Source organism: Pezoporus wallicus, unplaced genomic scaffold, assembly GCF_028554395.1.
Source record: "Pezoporus wallicus isolate ANWC-B61680 ecotype Strahan unplaced genomic scaffold, APGP_CSIRO_Pwel_v1 contig_1181, whole genome shotgun sequence".
In the NCBI taxonomy this organism is placed as follows: domain Eukaryota; kingdom Metazoa; phylum Chordata; class Aves; order Psittaciformes; family Psittacidae; genus Pezoporus; species Pezoporus wallicus.
In genome coordinates, this window is record NW_026641428.1 from 3,308,174 (window position 1) to 3,325,939 (window position 17,766).

At 36.2% G+C, this 17,766-nt stretch overlaps 1 protein-coding gene across 1 annotated transcript in view; it reads left to right on the plus strand.

Moving 5' to 3' along the window:
* Window positions 1-15,051, plus strand: part of XIRP2 (xin actin binding repeat containing 2) — a 39,925-nt gene extending 24,874 nt beyond the window's left edge. The window contains 8 exon segments of the mRNA XM_057423813.1: window positions 1,293-1,418; window positions 6,154-6,258; window positions 7,425-7,532; window positions 7,860-7,932; window positions 8,610-8,743; window positions 12,599-12,732; window positions 13,732-14,606; window positions 14,609-15,051. Of these exon segments, the coding sequence (XP_057279796.1) occupies window positions 1,293-1,418; window positions 6,154-6,258; window positions 7,425-7,532; window positions 7,860-7,932; window positions 8,610-8,743; window positions 12,599-12,732; window positions 13,732-14,606; window positions 14,609-15,051 (1,998 nt within the window).
* Window positions 15,052-17,766: the final 2,715 nt, after the last annotated feature.

Consider the following 17,766-nt stretch of genomic DNA (forward strand, 5'->3'; position numbering starts at 1 on the left):
CTTCATTATTTCCTAATTGTCTGCATGTATTTGGAGTAGATTCCTGCAGTTCACCTGGCTGAGAAGAAATAGAAAAGAACTGTGTGAAGCCTGAGCCAACCTAACTGTGGAACACAGGAACTGCTTCATTTGCAGTCTAGAACTCCTCCCAGTTTCTTGCTGAAATGGATCTTTGCTTGAGAAAGGAACTGTATATCTGGTCCATTAAAGGGAATTATTACATTTCCTTGAAGTAACCCATAACTGCATTTAACCCTTCTGAAGTTCTCCAAAGGGCTGGCAAGGTGTGCCTGGCATGTTCATTTACTAAAATAATTACTTTTCACATTCAGATATATCCATGCACACATGGAACTGTGCCATTTTCATCATAGGAAAAAAATACCCGTTTTTTATAATCTGCTTACTTACTCATCAGGGGTCAGCACTAAACCTAACTTTGTAACCTTACTTACAAGACTATTTCTAATTATTGGGTGGTTTATTTTCTGCATACTGATTAATAATCTCAAATTCTGAAAGCTTCATTTTAGTACCATCTAAGAGGTAACACATAAGGGACACAACTAGAACAGGGAGCCTGAGGGTAAGAGCACTCTTGTGACCTTCAGTACTGTTAGTGAAGAAAGATCATCTCACAAAGGCCTGCTTGAAACTCTCTGCATGCTCTTCAACAATACCTATGGAAAAACAGAATTTATGATTGTCTGAGTCATTCCTGTAAAGACAGATTACTACACAGTTGAAAATACACCCCAAAATACACCCCAAAAACTTCAGAGGAAACCACTGAGTCCTCAGGCACTAGTTTAGGCAAGATGAATATGCAGTTACACCAGCAGGATCAATGTGACAGAAGAGCATTTAGCAGCTAATAGATCACAAATATTATCACAAATATAAAATTAAATAGATCTCAAAATTCCAAAAGAACTTTATAATTTGCAGGCCCTAATTTTTGGCTGAGGAGTGAAAGTCAATCATTCAATAGTTAATGTTTACTGTATGTGTGATTCGTATTTTGCTGAGAACGCCTGAAAAATAACTCTTACTATTGTGCCTATTCTGAATGCTAATGTTAATTTATCTGTCAATCCATTAAGTAGGGTTAACAGATTTATGTCAGTGGAAGTTGCCTATAAGAGGCTAGAGACACAGCCAAGTGTTTCCAAATTTTCCATATGAAATTTAAAAGCATTATGTAGCATACTGTTTTTAACTACTTCTAAAAAAAAATCAACTCATAGAAGTACATTCTTTGTGCAAATGGAAAACTTATTTTATCACTCCAGACTTCAGAGAAAACCAAGTTCTGTACTGTGCCTGGTGGCCTGGCAGCAGTGAGGAAACAATTCGAGAAAGTGCGGACGATGTCTTCACGAAAGACCTTTGCTCTGTACCAGCACAAATCTGTACAGGTAACAATAGTATTTTTAATACTGACAAATGAGGTATGCCCTGCTAGATAGCTGGAGGAAAAAAATATGATTCTTTGCTTTACTAAATAGCTTTCATTATGACTAAGACAATATTTCCTTAATGTTCATACTCATAGAATTTAGTCTTTGAGATATACTACAGGAATCATGTATTTTTTTATATGGACGAACACTCAATATAGGCAATACTAGATTTACAGCAAATAGATGAGTAAAGCAGATTACTACCAAACCATTTTTTTATACTTAACCTTCTCTCTAAGCCTGTAATTCATTTTCAAGTATCATGGTGATATTTTGCATTTATTGTGCTTGATGTGATGTTAAGCTATTCTCTTTCAAAAGGAGTTTCCTGCTTCCATTGAATTAAATCTAATAAGCTCCCCTAAAAAGATCAAAAATTGCTCAGAACCACCCAGATGCTACATAGAAGTAGAACAAAGCAGCAGCTAAGTGTTATTTTTGATAAAAGGTCTTTACATTGTATTACTTCGTTAGCATGTGCCATGAAAAATTGTTGTAGGAGATATGATTTGGGACTATGTGAAATCCTCTGTAATAAAATACATTGTACAATCTGTCCTGTGCACTCTGAAAAACAGTAATGGCACAGTAAAGTGCTTTACCATCCATTTAAGCAATATTGCTCTTCAACTTCATAGAACAGGACACATGAACATTCTGCTACAGGTTCATTTTCATGTTAAATGAGTATCATATCTACCCATCATCTCTCATTACTTATACATTAATACCAGTTTCAACAATCTGCACAGACAACAGAAAAGCTCCAGTTTGTAGCGTAGAAGACACAGTTTGCTGCAGAAGTATTAAAGCATTTTTTACTAAACAAAAATGTCCCATAGTTGGACATAATCATACTGGAGGATACTGCTTGGTAATAGGAAGTGTCATACACATACTTCTCTGGTGACAGGGTCCAACCTAGCTGCCATGTATCTGGATGAAGAAATGTAGAACCATGGATAGAAATTATGTGCCTTTTTCTCTTACTCAGAATCAAATAAGATGCATTTTCCCTTTCTTAACAATGATGTCTAGTTCTCCACCAACCCGTTATGATGGTTCCATTTCTTCAAACAAGATGTGACCTCTAAGTATACTTATCCATGTATTTGTCCTAGGTGGCTATTTGAGGAGGCAAATCATCAGCAGAAAGAGTCACATTCACAGGAAATAAAATCACTCAGATTATATGGAACAATCTTTAAATTTAGGTTAAATAACTTACTGCAAGACCATAAAATCCCATTTCTATCTGACATAACTGCACTCTCATGGAAAATGGGATTATACACTTAGGTAGTTGAAAGATTACTCAAGGTCACTGAATCAATCCCAGGGCAAAGCAGAGAAATCATGTAGTTTGAAGACAGGCCTACAGATCTGGATAAATTCAAACTATTAATCTAAGCTAAAATAAGGAAGCATTATTTGTTTTAAACAGTTGTTTTTTCAGCAGCTGAACATTTCACTACATATTCAGTTATTGCAGAAGGAGTGCCTAGCTCTTCATTCAAAATATTGGCGTCATATATGCAAATAATAGCTATGTATCTTTCTGTTTTTCTCCAGCAGGAGCTGTCACTCATAGGCTTCTTCATTGTAAGGGAGATTTGTTGCTTGTGAAAGGTGTCATATTACCAGTAGGATGCACTAAGCTCTCCTCCAGAATGGTGAGCAGCAATGCAAACTGGTCACAGAATTTGCCATGTCTTCATCCGGGTTTGTTTACACTCAACCAGGGTTTGTTTAGAGACCTGGTCTTTAATTTGACCACCTGGCACCACGAGCACCTTTTATTGTCAGCCACTAAGCTAAGAGGTCATGAGCTTCAGTGCTATTATTCTGCAAATGCCAGCCTGGTTTGCTACACCACTTAGCTAGCTAGCTGCTCAGTCTCACTATCCAGTGTCAGAAACGAGCCATTTCCCTCCACTGAGGGTCATTCCTGACAAAGTTTGTAGGAATGCTAATGTAGCAACTGCCAATTTTCTAGCAATTGCACAGCGTAAGACTGAATAACAGGACAATGTTAGTGAATGGTGAAAACCTTACCTTTTAGTGAAAATCTTGCATATAGTGTCCAAAACACCTTTAGTATATACATAGAGCTAAGCAAGGCTGACAAGTCATAGAGATGACGTGCAGATAAGTGAGGTCTCATGAGAAATTTCTGCAAGAATCTCACAGTACTGATGCACAGATGATACCATGCTAAAAACATAAACAGGTAAAAAAGCGTAGCTTTTGAGGAAGAAACAAAGATTCACACTGAGTAAATGATTCATCAGGTCAGTCATTCTATTATTATGAATTACGTAACTGAAGGTTTAAGATCACAATTTACTTCTATTGCTGCCTAAAGGGAACTGCAAGCTTGTACGTACTGACAGCTTAGAACAGTAAATTCCAAATCTGCCGATACATAAATGATATTGCATTAGCTAGCTTCCCACAGAGTTTATATGACAACCACAATGTACAGTTCAACTAAAAGCTGTGTGTTTCAAACGTGCACAAGTAAAAGGCTTTCTTGTTCTTGGACAAGCTTTTGGGCCATATGATCCCCTTGAACAATACATACATACATAGAATTGTATGTGTTTTATGTACATATGCATATAAAAAGCATTCATAGTCTTAACCTCAAAGCTATTTTTAATTTTGGTTTTTTTAGGAAAAGCATGTTTTTGTTGTCAGAGCAGTTGGTCTAAAATACACAGAACAGTTACTGAAAATTCAAATCTGGGCACGTTATGCAGTAAGAATGTTATCTAAATTATTGCAAAGCAGAGGTGCTAAAACTGATGTGTGAGCCTCTAACATATAAAATGCATGTAGCAATTACAGTTCTCTTCAGTACCAGAATCTAAATGCCTGCATATAAATGTACTATTCTAACAAAATGTATACAAACTTATTCCAGATCTACATCTTTCTTTTTTAAATAATATCATTTTAGGTTAGAATGACGATTTATCCAAATATGCAACAGGGTACTATAGTCCTCTGTATTACGTACCACAAAGATATTCATGGAGAGGACAGCAGTCCCCATAAAGGGTGACTTGAAACAAATGGAAGAGAATGGATGGCAATAGAAGTCTGAAATGAAAATAGAATGACCATAAGAAGCTGTTCATGAGCTAATGCCAACAATCATCCAGCTGACGGTGATTTCTGAAGCTCCCTTATGAGACAACATAGAATAAACAAAAAGTAATTTAAAGGGGATTCTTGGGAGAAGGGAAAAGCAACTGCAATACGTTGTTTTTTCATTCCTGCCGCCAAAAGTGACTTTGAGTTGTCTATCTGTCCTCCTCCCTTGCACAGCTGGAGGGGAGCTGTTTGCTTCTGACGCTGGGATGCAGATCTGGTTGATTAAATAACCTTACTTGATTAAATAACTTTGCTTGATTTAATAATGCACAATACAGCAGGAATTGTATATGCCACAGAAACAAGGGATCAAGTTCCCACAAGTACAACTCTCAACTAGTTTTAAATCTAGATCATGATCTTCAGCCACAGTCCTGTATTGGAGGCATGATTTATCCTGCTTACTAAGAGTAACCTTAGCCCATGCAGACCATCAAATAATTCTCCAAAATCTATGGGATCTACAAAACATGCCACAAACTCTAATGGGGTAGACTACATTAATTCTATCTACAAGATATCCTATCCCATACCCAACAGCTGGCCATTACAGAGAAGAGATGAAACCACAGGTCTTCCTGCTCGACACTTGTTTGGAAAAATAAACAATCAGCATTTTACCCTCTGTGACTGGAATTTCAATTAGCCATATTGACAGACACACAAAATATGAGAACCTCCAAGATCCTCTTCCTCCCCGCATGCCCAGAGCAAAGCTGTGTATTTATATTGCCAAAATCTGGCCCATAATGTTTAGGATGAATTTCACTCAGTCATAGCTGTTGCATTAAACAATTATAATCTTTTGCAATATGGCAACTACTTCATAAGCAGTACCAAAGTTATAGCAATAAAGCAGTAGTGACATTCATATTAGATTTGCTTCCTGACTACATTAAGCCTAATTATATTCCTTTTTAATACTCCACACCATTCAAAGGACACATAATGACTGTCATGAACATATTTTGTGTCTCATGAATGAGCTTTTACAGTAATGACTTCTTAACTTACATATCTAAAACATGTACATTAGAATAGAAAATCATCTCTTAAATGAAAAAAGCGTATGTATGCATAAATATATTAGAAAGCATATCCATATAAAATGAAAAGGCATACTATACATAAATCAACACATAAGCATTAAACAGAGATGGAAAAATTTGTAATTCGTTTTGTTTGAACTGCCTCTTTTCAACTTGGTGTAGGGTTAGCTTTACATTTCCTCCTGTTGTGCAGCTCCCTCACAACTGTTGCACATACAGAACTTGCGAGTGTAAACCATGCTCTGACTTGCTCTCTCCTCAAGCCTCACCTCACTTTGACAGTTGAAACTTTGCAGTAGATACAATTAATTTTGATCCTGGTATTAAATCATTTACTGGGCCAGGAATCAGAAAATTTATTTTACCTTTTGTTGGTATAATTTTAATGCATCTTATAGGTAAGACAGATGGTTTGGCAGCACCAAGGTGAAACAGAATTCCTAAAGCCCACAAAGGGGATGCATGTTGTTTTCCTGCCATAGAACCTAAGAGCCTTTGCTGCCTACTATGTGGCAGAAATTACCAGTAAGGCAATGAATGCTCCCCTGTATCGATTCAGCAGAAATGTCACTGAAGATTCAAGCAGTGTAAGCATTCCTTAGTTTGAAGGTGGAATAAATCCCATAAACATATGCTTTGCCATGGGATGACTAAGGGAGAGAGGTAATCTCTTGCCCCACAATTAACTGGATTTCAAGGAGGTGCCAGGATTTGAGAGGCAGGAAGCTTACTGATCTCTGTTGCACTAGATGTATAGTAGCAATCTCAGAAACACAATTTCACACTTGCATTACATCAAACACTTGGGAAGCTCTTGCTGGAGGAACAAGCTCCTTTCATTTGAAAGCTTGTTATCAGTAGAAACTAGTAGGCAAGCTTCCTTCTCACAAAGGAAGAAAATTTGACATGAGTGAAATTATTTGTTAGATGTTTCTGTGTGCATGCTAGTGTGCAAGAGAAAGGAAGCACACAACTGCTGTCTTGATAACATCAATCTTTAGGATTTATTTCTTCTAATCACTAAATTGCAAAGTACTACATGAACACAGATAATGTGATGTAACACAAGTTCTGTGACAGGCTTTAAATAAGAAAACAAATCACTGCCAGAGTCTGGAGTTGAACTAAGCATAAGATAACCTCAGAAATCAGTTTAAACAGACATGTTAGACAGTGCTTTAAACTCTCAACAATATGTTCTGTTTATTACACTGCTGTTGTCAGACTTGTAGATACAATGCCAGCCTGTATATTTTATAGGATGTTCTGGTTAGCCTGTGGGTCACATTTTTCACAACTGCAATTCAGCAAGATTTTTGCATCAGAAGAGCTGTATAAAGCATATGCGGGAAGTCAGCAACTCTTATTACACTTCCTTTTACAAAGTTGTATTAGCCTGCTGACTGATGATAGGTAACAAGCTGATAGCAGAACACATAAAACTGGAAGCAGTAGTCCTAGTCACCTTCATCCCCTTCCAGACTAGTGATACAGTGTGAGTACTCATGCAGCTTTCTGTATCTGCTGGCTAAAGTAGAGCTGCAGTAACAGAAATTGAGATCTTCTGTATTATAAAAGAGTCTGTTCCAATTTTTATGGCAACAAATATCGATTTACTCTGCTGTAAAATAACTGTTCTAGTTACACCATTTAAATTTAATTTATTTGTGAAAACCCTTCATAGGAAAAAAAAACAAACAAAAAAATTCTAATTTACTATTAGCTATTAATGTGCAATTATTTTTGTCTTTAGGAAAAGTTAAGTAGGAGTCAAAATACCGTATCAAGGAGCACCAGGGAAGCTGAGAGCAATGAAATAACCTCCAAAGAAAGTCAAATGGAAGCCTCTCAAACACAAAAGGTAATTATATCAATTAATAATCATCTCATTGAACAATTATACTGATGCTGATACATATCTGCTTTGCCTCTTCCACCTTTACCACTTGGTGCAGCAAGATCTGGAAGTTCTGCTGATAGCCTCGCTCATTAGGCAGTGCGTAAGTTTTTAAAGGTGTTTTATTAAGCGGTTTTAATTTATTATCGTTTTGACATGGTAATTAATTAGGTTTCCATTCCTATTTTTCTTTATTGGAACATTTTAAATACATATATTTTAAATATTGAGTATGTAAAATTCTTGCATATTTCACCAAACCCTGTAGTAAAGTGAAGGTTTTGTGTACAGGCTTCTCATCGTGAGCAAGTTACTCAAGGGACAAAAATGGCTTCCACATGGAGTCAGAATACTGATGAAACAGGTAAGAAGTGGCAGGAGAATAAAGGCTCACAAGTGAGCAACGGCAAATGTCTTTACTCACACAGATGTGCTGCTCTTAGCATACAAACATGAAAACACACATTGCTCTGAATTCTCTGCAAAGCACATTAATTTCCTTCAATGGGACTTAAGAAATTAGTTTAGAATTTGGGACAGAGATGGCTTTTGCATAAGGAGGTGGCTTAACATATGCATTCAGTTCCCTGAAAAAAGTGAAGACTTGAAGAATTGTCTGAAAACATAGGCAAACACTAGCCCATGTACATACAGAATTGTAGATAAGAAAGGTTTGATTTATAGCTGAACTGAATATCCCTGCAGAATATGACCAGAGTGTTAAGACACTGCTGCTCCTGCAGTTTAGTCCTAGTATTGGAATTCACACATTATATTCCCCCATAGACCTGTCAACCTTTAGCCCTGTCACTCCACTCAGGTATGGCAAAACAGCAGGTGATAGATAACATGTCCCTCAACAACCATTCCGTCACTTTCTCAGTGGATTTCTGTTCACAATCAAGTGACTCTCTAGACTTCTGCAAGGCTACGTGTAATTTTTCTAATGTAATAATGTTTTAAAATCCACTGATAAAGTCAATTTCATAAAATGCAGGGTGGATGAAAAATGATCTTTTTTTATTATTCTTCCCATTGCAGTAATCAATGCAGCTCAGGACGAAGAGCTCCCAAAGACTGTAACACAGATTTTAAAACAGCAGATTGAAAGGACAGTTCAGGAAACAGCTGTTCACTCTGACAGAGAGACTGCAACACCTGCAAAAGAAGTAAAGGTCTGTGTTTTTAATAAGAGGGATTTTTCTTTATGCAAATTAGAAAGGGTGAAATTAAGACACTGGTCTGCCAAGCAGTCTGAATTTCTATTTTGACTGTGATTGTAACCTATGAAAGTGGTGGGAATATATGGACATTAGAAATTAAGTGCATGTAATATGAAATATATTGAAAGCTCAACAAGTACTCACAGAATGTGACAGACAAAATAAGTAGACCTTTATAAAAACTTCTGCATTCCTATCCTCCTCTGCTGAATACAGTCTCTTACTTCCTTGTTTTGAATCTGTAAATATGTATAATTTCTGTCACCACAGATTCCAAGAAGCATAGAAAATGTCACTTTCAGAAGAAATGAAAATGAGCATAAGCCACGCATAACTTTACATTGTGCTCATAATGCAAAGCCTTCATTTGTTCATTTTGATGATTGAAAGTGTTCAATCATCATTTGGCATTTTGCAAGGATTTCACATTTCTTTTCACTGTGCAAATAGTGCAGCTTTTATTTCAAAAGGTCTGTTTTAAGCATTCTGAGCATTAGCTGATGCATTGTGTCTTTCCAGATCTTACTATAAGCCTATCGCTTGGATGCCTGCAGAACTAGCTTTCAACAAGAATAAAAATAAATAAATAAATAAATAAATTTATACGTAACTTTAAAAAAAAAACAACCCCCTTTTGTTCACGAAAGATGGAAAATATGTACCAGGAAATTAAATTGCCTTCAACAGTTAGTTCATCACCCACCTACTGCTACTACTTCAGCAAGCAGGCTACAGGAAACTTCTGCACTAAGGTAAAAAAAGGACGGAACTGCTACTTCTGCAATGATTTGCTCCAGATCCCATGAATAGGGAAGCACGGAAAAGTTTTCCACTACAAAAGCTCCACTGGAAATGACACAACTTCCCAGTCCACTGATTCATCCATCTCTCCAATGAAGCACATGGTCTCTCTAGATCTGTATCCAAAGCAAAGCAATTTATATGAACTAAGATGTTTATACAAATGTACAAGTAAGAAAACACTTAGAGAAACATTACCTAAGACTTCTAATATTTTATCTGGTGAATCTGAAGCACAGAGTATTATGTCAGATGTGCAGCAGGCTATATATAGCTTTGCCTTCATTATTCAGATGTTCACAAGACCAGAAAAAAAATGCTTAGAGTGGTGTGAAATCTGGAGAGGAGAGGTCCTCTCTGTAAGATGGGTCTTTGAGAACCAGCCTTTCTTTTTAATTAAAGATGACCCTCCAGACCCAGAGCTAGAAGCATTGTAGACCAGAAAACCATTGCAGGCAGAAATATTAAATACATAGCCAGTCTCTTGCACTGCATGTACATGCTCCCGGCTGTGCAAGAGGTATGGACAAGGCTTTTGCATTAGTTAGAGACGGTGTTCACGCAGTCACTTGGATGTTTGAAATGCAGCCACTGGACCCTATGAATAAGAACTATCACAATGAGCCATATCAGATGAAACTCTTATCCAAAAAGTTCCTAGTGGTGATGTAAAGAGTCTGAGGCACGTGCTGGAAGCACAGAACCTAGATAAACTTGGGCAGCTTAATCCACTAGATGTCCTTAACTTGTTGCAGCTGAGGTCTGAGCTGAAATAGCTTAAAGGAAGTGTGAAGAGATGCATAAAATATTTTGAACCTCAGCCACTGTCCTTTACCAAAACCAACTCCAGTCAAAAACTGGAGAATGAAACTGTCGACAGAGAAGACAGTGAAAAGAGGCATGTCAGAGTAGTAGACCACACATTTAAAAAGCAGCCTTTACTTGTGACCAACAAAGACCTGTTTATCTTTAAAGTGGTACATGGAATCTCAGTGGATGAAAAGACGAGCAGTGATGGGCACGAGGCAAACAGTTAATTGAAACACAGCCTTGGCACGCAGAGAATTCAGACAAATTAAATACTGCTGAAACTTCACCACAAAAATCAAAGCAAGATCAAGATCCCACAGAAGAAGCAGCAGCCCCTGTAAAACCACAGCAAAGCACACTTGCTGATTCTAAATTTGATGGCAAGGATTCTCAAGTAGTACAAAAATACAATGTAGGAATTCACACAGATCTCCACAAAGACAAGAAGGCTGAGCAGCTTAATGGAACTGCAGGAAGATGCAGGAACTGTTGTGAAAGCTTCTAGCTGCTATCTCTTCCACCATTATGAGGATTAATGCTACAAGACCTACCCTGAAGAATTATATAGAGCAAAATAAAAACAAAAACATATTAAAAATAGGTATTAAAATTAAAATAGCATTACTGTTGTATTTGAGAAATACTAGCGTGCTAGGAAATGCGCACAGAACACACCTGACTTCTCATGCTTAAAATCAATGCAACATCCTCTTAACTGAAGTAAAACATTGCCTGTATGAAATAGCTCTAGAGATAAAATAATGGTCATGTTTTGTGCACATCTGTTTTCAGTTTATTAAAGCAGAAGACGTGACTTAAGACAAAGTCAACTACATTTCAGTGGGTCTCCTGTTTGAGAAAAATTACTACAAGAGTTTCCAAATTAACATAAAAATTTGCCTGCTCTTCCCTGCTGAGCACTTTTACCAGTTGACACAGCCTTAGTCTGAATTAAGGACAAACCCATCTACCATCAAGAGTCCAGGTTTCACATCACTAAGGAGTGTAGCCACTCAGTGTCTCTCAGAAATCTGAGCTACATTTGAGGCTATTTTATAATTAACAGTTCTTTGGGGGATTTTTTTGTTTGTTTTTATTGGTGGTTTATTCTTATTGCAAATTCGACATTATTTTGAAGATATTTAATTCTCAGCATTTTTCACAGCTCCATTATGGCACTAGGGATATTTTGCAACTAAAGCTGTACTTAGAAAATCTACATAACTTTCTGTCCTGATTTGTGAATTGCTATAAAATCAATACCAGCAGGCAAACCAAAACCAGACAGAATGCTGAAAGGGGCCAAATTTTCTGCAGATGTCAAGGGCCATTACTATTGTTAGTGAAGATAATACAAGCAATTATTTGATACACCCTATTTGTATTTGTCTGCTAGTACAGTTCCCACAGCAATACGGGAATTAGGACAGAAAAGCCATCTGCATTTTTGCAAGCCCAATAGATTATCCATTATTTCTTTCTGTCCCTTATTGGTATGAAATAAAACTTCTATTCGTGCTTTCTACTTTACAAAGAGCTAATTTCTTTTATAATTAATTATACTTCATAAAAGAAAGGATTTGATAGAGGTGGCTAATATGATTGTAGCTAACTCAGCCTTAAAAATTAACTGAAGAAAGTATCAGCTCTGAAAATGAAAATTATAGAAGTCACAAATAACTATGTCCATAGCATATCTGGGCCATATGAGTGTAGAGTCTGTAGATTACCACAGAAGTAGAACTCCCTCATGTGTTTTTGGCATGATCAAGTAAAACTTCCTCATCAGAATTTCAAACATTTGCCCTGTTTATTGATCTCTAAATCACATTGTAGATTCAAAGATTATACATACATTATACTCAATTCCACTGATACAAGTAAACCTTTTATCATCCTATATCATTTCACAAAATAAGTAGTTATTAAAAATAAATGGAAATACTGTACCTGGTGTAGTGAAGTAAATAGTCTTTTCAAATGTATGGATTTCTGAAAAGGGAAAGTTGAACAGTATTTCCACTTTCAAGGAATTATTGTTAGTTGAACAAAAAATGAAGCCCTAAAATTGACAGCTGAGATACCAGTTAATGCATAAAGAAAACTACAGTTTTAACAATTAACAAATGATATAGTTAAAAATAAATCCCAATATGCAGCTTAAACTAACTCATACTTTTTAATATGTGGTTCTAGAAACTGCAGATTCAGGAAAACGAAACGTGCAGACTCTGTCAACAGAGAGTTTACCCAATGGAGTGCCTAGTTGCTGACAAGCAGAATTTTCATAAATCATGTTTCCGATGTTACCACTGTGGCAGTCAATTAAGGTAAGAATTAACTGCGTGTTCGCTCATAGAACTCTGCATCTGAATATAAATGCAGACGGTGAAATTATTTTCAACTAGGCTATTCAGCCTGGAGGATGTTGGGTTGACAGGGAGGAAACCTGCGTTCCCCCTTTACTTCTCTGCTACTGACACCTGAACCATTATTAACCAAAGGCCTTTAAATTCTCTAAAGAACTGCTTCATCCCACTACCTTCCAAATTCTTCTGCATATTGTTTCCTACTGACTGCTCCAGACCTTCAGGACAGCTCACGAACCAGAAACAGTAGATACAGCAACTTGGGTGGAACTTAAAGCATGTCAACACAGACAAAATTTCCTCTTACTTTTTCTCACCCATAAAATGAACGATGATGATTCTCTGCATTAGCAAACCACTCTTGTAACCTTTATACAAAATGCAGTAGCTATCTAACAGTTAAATAGGCTAACAGACTGCTTAGGCTAACAGTTCTGACTTTAACACTTTGGAGATTAGCTACATGCATTTCCTCTACTTCATTTAGGAGCAGAATCAAAATATAATTAAACAAAAAATTCTATAATTTGCACAAAGGTTACAGAAAATTTGCACTGTATTTTCTGAACCTATTTTGTAGAAAAATAGAGAATTCAGTCTTTAATAGGATGAAGAAAAAGGTCCTAGCAACCCCAAAGTGCTGTGGAATTTTGCTATTTGAAGCTTATGCTATGCAACAACTGAATAGATATATGTTCTTTCTAAAATCACAAAGCATGATTCTTCTCAAACATTTTGACTTTGAAATTGCATGGGAATTCGCATTAGTTTTATATACTTTTGTTTTGGGGTACAGGGTGGTTAGAATTGGCCAGTACATTGAATTTGCTCTCTTTCTGTTCTTCCTTTTCTTTATATGTAATGTCATGTAGGGGCACTTGAAATACCAAGTAAAGTTTAAAATTCACAGTAGATTTATGATATGTAAAAGTGTAAAACAAATTTCCTTCCATTCGGCAGCTTGGGAAATTATGCATCTCTCCATGGAAAAATATACTGTAAACCCCATTTTAAGCAACTTTTCAAGTCAAAAGGAAATTACGATGAAGGCTTTGGACACAAGCAGCATAAAGAACTATGGAATTCTAAAGAGCGATGTAGCTCAGCTGGCAATACTCATGCTGAAGAAACAAATCCCATTAGTAGTATACCTGTTGATCCTAAACCAATTACAGACATTGATCAAGACTTGTACTCAGGTACTGATGGTTCACTACCTGATATTTTGGATAGGAATTTGAAAAAAAACACAGAAAGGGGTAAACTAAAGCTGACATGGCCTCCTTCAACAGGTGAGGTAACACCTAAGAAAACATTTTCTATTGAAGAAGTGGCTAAAGTAAATAAGCCAAAGTGGCCCCCCGAAGGTTTTGCTCAAGAAGGTTCTAATTTAAATACATATAAACCTCTGGGCAATAAAAAGGATCCTCAGAAAGAAAATGCTGTGAGCAAGCAAAATAAAAATGACACTGCAAATGCACAACAAAATCAACACTCATCCTTCAGTGCTCTGTCTGAAAATGAAGCCACAAATACCTCTAAAGCAAAGAAAAATGAAGCAGGCAATAAGGGAAAAGAGGAGGAAGCTGGAAATGTGCAAGATAAGTGGAATAAAACAGGAGGATCACAGAATATGGAGGAAAGTGGGAAGGATTTTAATGGAAGTGATAAAGTGATTGTGTATGCTGCTGGGAAGGAGCAAGAGAAAAAAATAAATGAAACTGATGGTTCGGAAGTTGTACAGGTTACTAACATTGATGATGTAACAGTACAAAAGAATCACAAAGAATTCAGCTTAAATAACAATAACAATTATGCCACTTTTTCACACCTAAACATTTCAGGCAAGAAACAACCCTCTCAGCTACAGCTAACCCAATGACAGCATTAAGCCATGCAATCTGCACGGTATCGCAGCATGCCTTTACAAAGCTGGAAAATCAGTCTGGAAATGAAGAAGTATTTGAGATGTATGAATCTCAAGAGAGCTATTGTAGTGATACTGTAACTGTTTCACAGGATGAACAAAACTCAAAAGATGAAGATGCTGTTACCTCTAATAATCTTGCTCAATTTAATAAAGATGCCACTTGTCAGAAGTCTCATATTAGTACATTAAAGGAGGCAACTAATACAACATTGCCTGTTGATATGGAGTCGGCATGCACTGGAGAAGAATCAAAATGTGACAAAAACTTAAACACTATTTTTTTATTTGACACTCTGAAAACACCTTTCCTTAAAAAAAAGCCCAACAACCTGGATTTAGACTGTGGTTGAATACACTCTGTAGATATAACTAAAGTTCCTGCAGCCCATATTCAAAAGAACATGGGAATTATGCTACAGAACTGCATGATATTAATGCCTGTCAAGAAAGTGAAATAATCAAATTGTCAAAGAATGACATAAATACAAGCGTAGATTTACTGAGCTCAAGATACACAGCTGTTCCATCATTCCAAGGCGAGAAATTCAAGTTCAAACAGCTCACTGTAGAAGAACAAATGAAAAGAAATAGATTCTATGATGAAAATGAACAAAACAGCTAAGTGCTCAGCTACATCTGTCACTCATTATAAAGTAAGTCATAAATAGGTATTTCTCCAGTTATTTTAGTCCTTCTTGAGAAATCTAATGTCCGTATGAAAATTTGTATTATATACTGTCAATTACTCAGACTTTACTTGCTCAGTTTATATTTAAGGCAATGAAGATGTATAAAACAGATTTTTTTCAGTCTGTAATTAAAACAACTTGTCTCTCATCACAAGACATATTTTGAACAGCACAAGAAATATTTTACTACATGACTGTCCTGCAGAAGCATAATAATTCAATTTTATTGTTCATCATTTGTAAGAAATTGAGATGTGAATCACCTAGTCGTGTGCACAAACCAAGAAAAAAACATTTCCATAGTTGTTTTCTTATGTATTGTTATTATTGTAACTGAGCTGTTGCTTCATGATGTATTATGTACATTAGCTCATACTACAAGATTTGGGGTTTAGTTAGGTTTTTGGGGAGTTGCTTGCTTTGGTTTTTGTTTGATTTTTTTTTCAGTGACATGCAGTACTTAGTTTAAAATGGACTCACTCTTGAAAAGTAACTACAACTGATTGGTGAATAGTACTGTTATGCTCTATTCCTAGAGCTGCTACTATGGCATTATATTGTATGACAGGGAAGGAAAAAAAAAAAAAAGACAACAAAAAGAAGTGTGTAACTTTTGACACAGGATAAACCCAAATATCCAAGGCAGAACTGGAACAAAGTTTGGGAACACTGGGCAATTAAGACTAGTGGTTGTTTTGATAACTATTTCATAGTCATTTTAACTGAAGCAGCTCTCCAGTTTCATATTTAAACCTGTACAAACTTACGCAGATTTAGTACTTTTTTCCCTTTACATGTTTATGAATTAACATGTGCTCTCTTAACACTATTCCAGCTTGCATGAAACAGCAAAGTATCATTTAACTGTTGACAATGCATAATAAAAAGCACTTTACAAAAAAAGTATTTTATGATGGTTTTTTATATGAATTTATACATATGATTCTCCTTAAACAGTTAGTGAAATTCTTCATGTGATAATTAAACTAAAGTTTTGTCAGAGGGAAAGGGCAGGATAATTAAAATACAGTTTTCAAAATAATTTCTGAAGTATCTGACAGAGACGTGTGTTCAGAGTATTTTACAGGAAAGACAGGTTGATGTTAATGAAAACATTTAAGAAATAATTGTGTAGAGCTCTAGAACAAAATATCTGCTGCACTAAAACTCATTGCCCAAAGCAATGGGATTGTGGGGAAGTGGATATCCACTCTTCTTCTGTACCTACAAAGAAACAACTATAAACTACACACACACAATATAAGCTTTACATAGTACTTCTTGCACAAGAGTCTTGAAGAGAGTGAATCCTCCTCTTCATGCGTCATGCTTCATTCCTTCCAAATATTCTCATGAAATGCAGAAATAGAAAAGACCCCTTAAAACAAATGCGCTCAGACGGGTACTTAGCCTTCGTTCAAGGCACTCAGATACAACTGTATTTGATCACTTTGTCAAAAAACATTAGCCTACAGGCCACTGTGAACATTTAGAATTATTTTGGCAAGATCCCTCTCTCATTCCATGGTTTTAACCATGATAAATTACTTTTAAAACCCCAAGAAATTATTAAATAGATATCAATGACTTTATTTGCCTTTTTGTGTAGATAACACAACTAAAAATAACATCAACAAAATTCCTTCCAAGACAACAACAACCAAAAAAATCTCAGAAAATGCAAGCCTGATGAAAACCAATTGTCTAAATGTTTAGAGCTCTACACTGGCTAAACTTTTAAATCTCCCCTATTCCCCAAAATTTCTTCTTGGGTATAAGACCGGTTTTGATCTTGAAAGTGAAATGGTGGATGTCTGTTTATGTGTATGTACATTGGTGTGATAATATACAAGTTAATCATACAAGCACAAAGCTAATATGGTTGCAACATTTGTACCTGAAGTACAGTCCTGTGCCAATTTTCATTCTCCTGCATGTTCTGATTAATTTAAACTTATATCCTACAATTTAGAGGAATGACAGATACCGGTTATGATAAAAAGCCCACTCATTTACACCAAGAAATTAATGCCTCTGAAAATATCCTTACAAAATACAAACTTTTCTGATTCCCCTAAACAAAACCACCACCAAAAATGAGTTACAGAAAAAGAATGTTCCCTTTGGCCAGCTAGAGATGAAATAAAGGCTTTGATGAAACAGTAGAAAAAAGCAGGACTACAGGGAAAAATTTCTTTCCAGAGGAAATAATATGTAAAGTCAACTTACATAAATGATGTCCTGTATGGGGCAAATCTCCTTGGATATTCCATGGTCTGAATTCTGCTTAGCACAGGACAGACAGAGAAGTGCAGAGCCTTCTTCTAGTGGATTCATTTGCTTTGCACTCTCTTTTATCAGTGGGTGGCCTTTTTT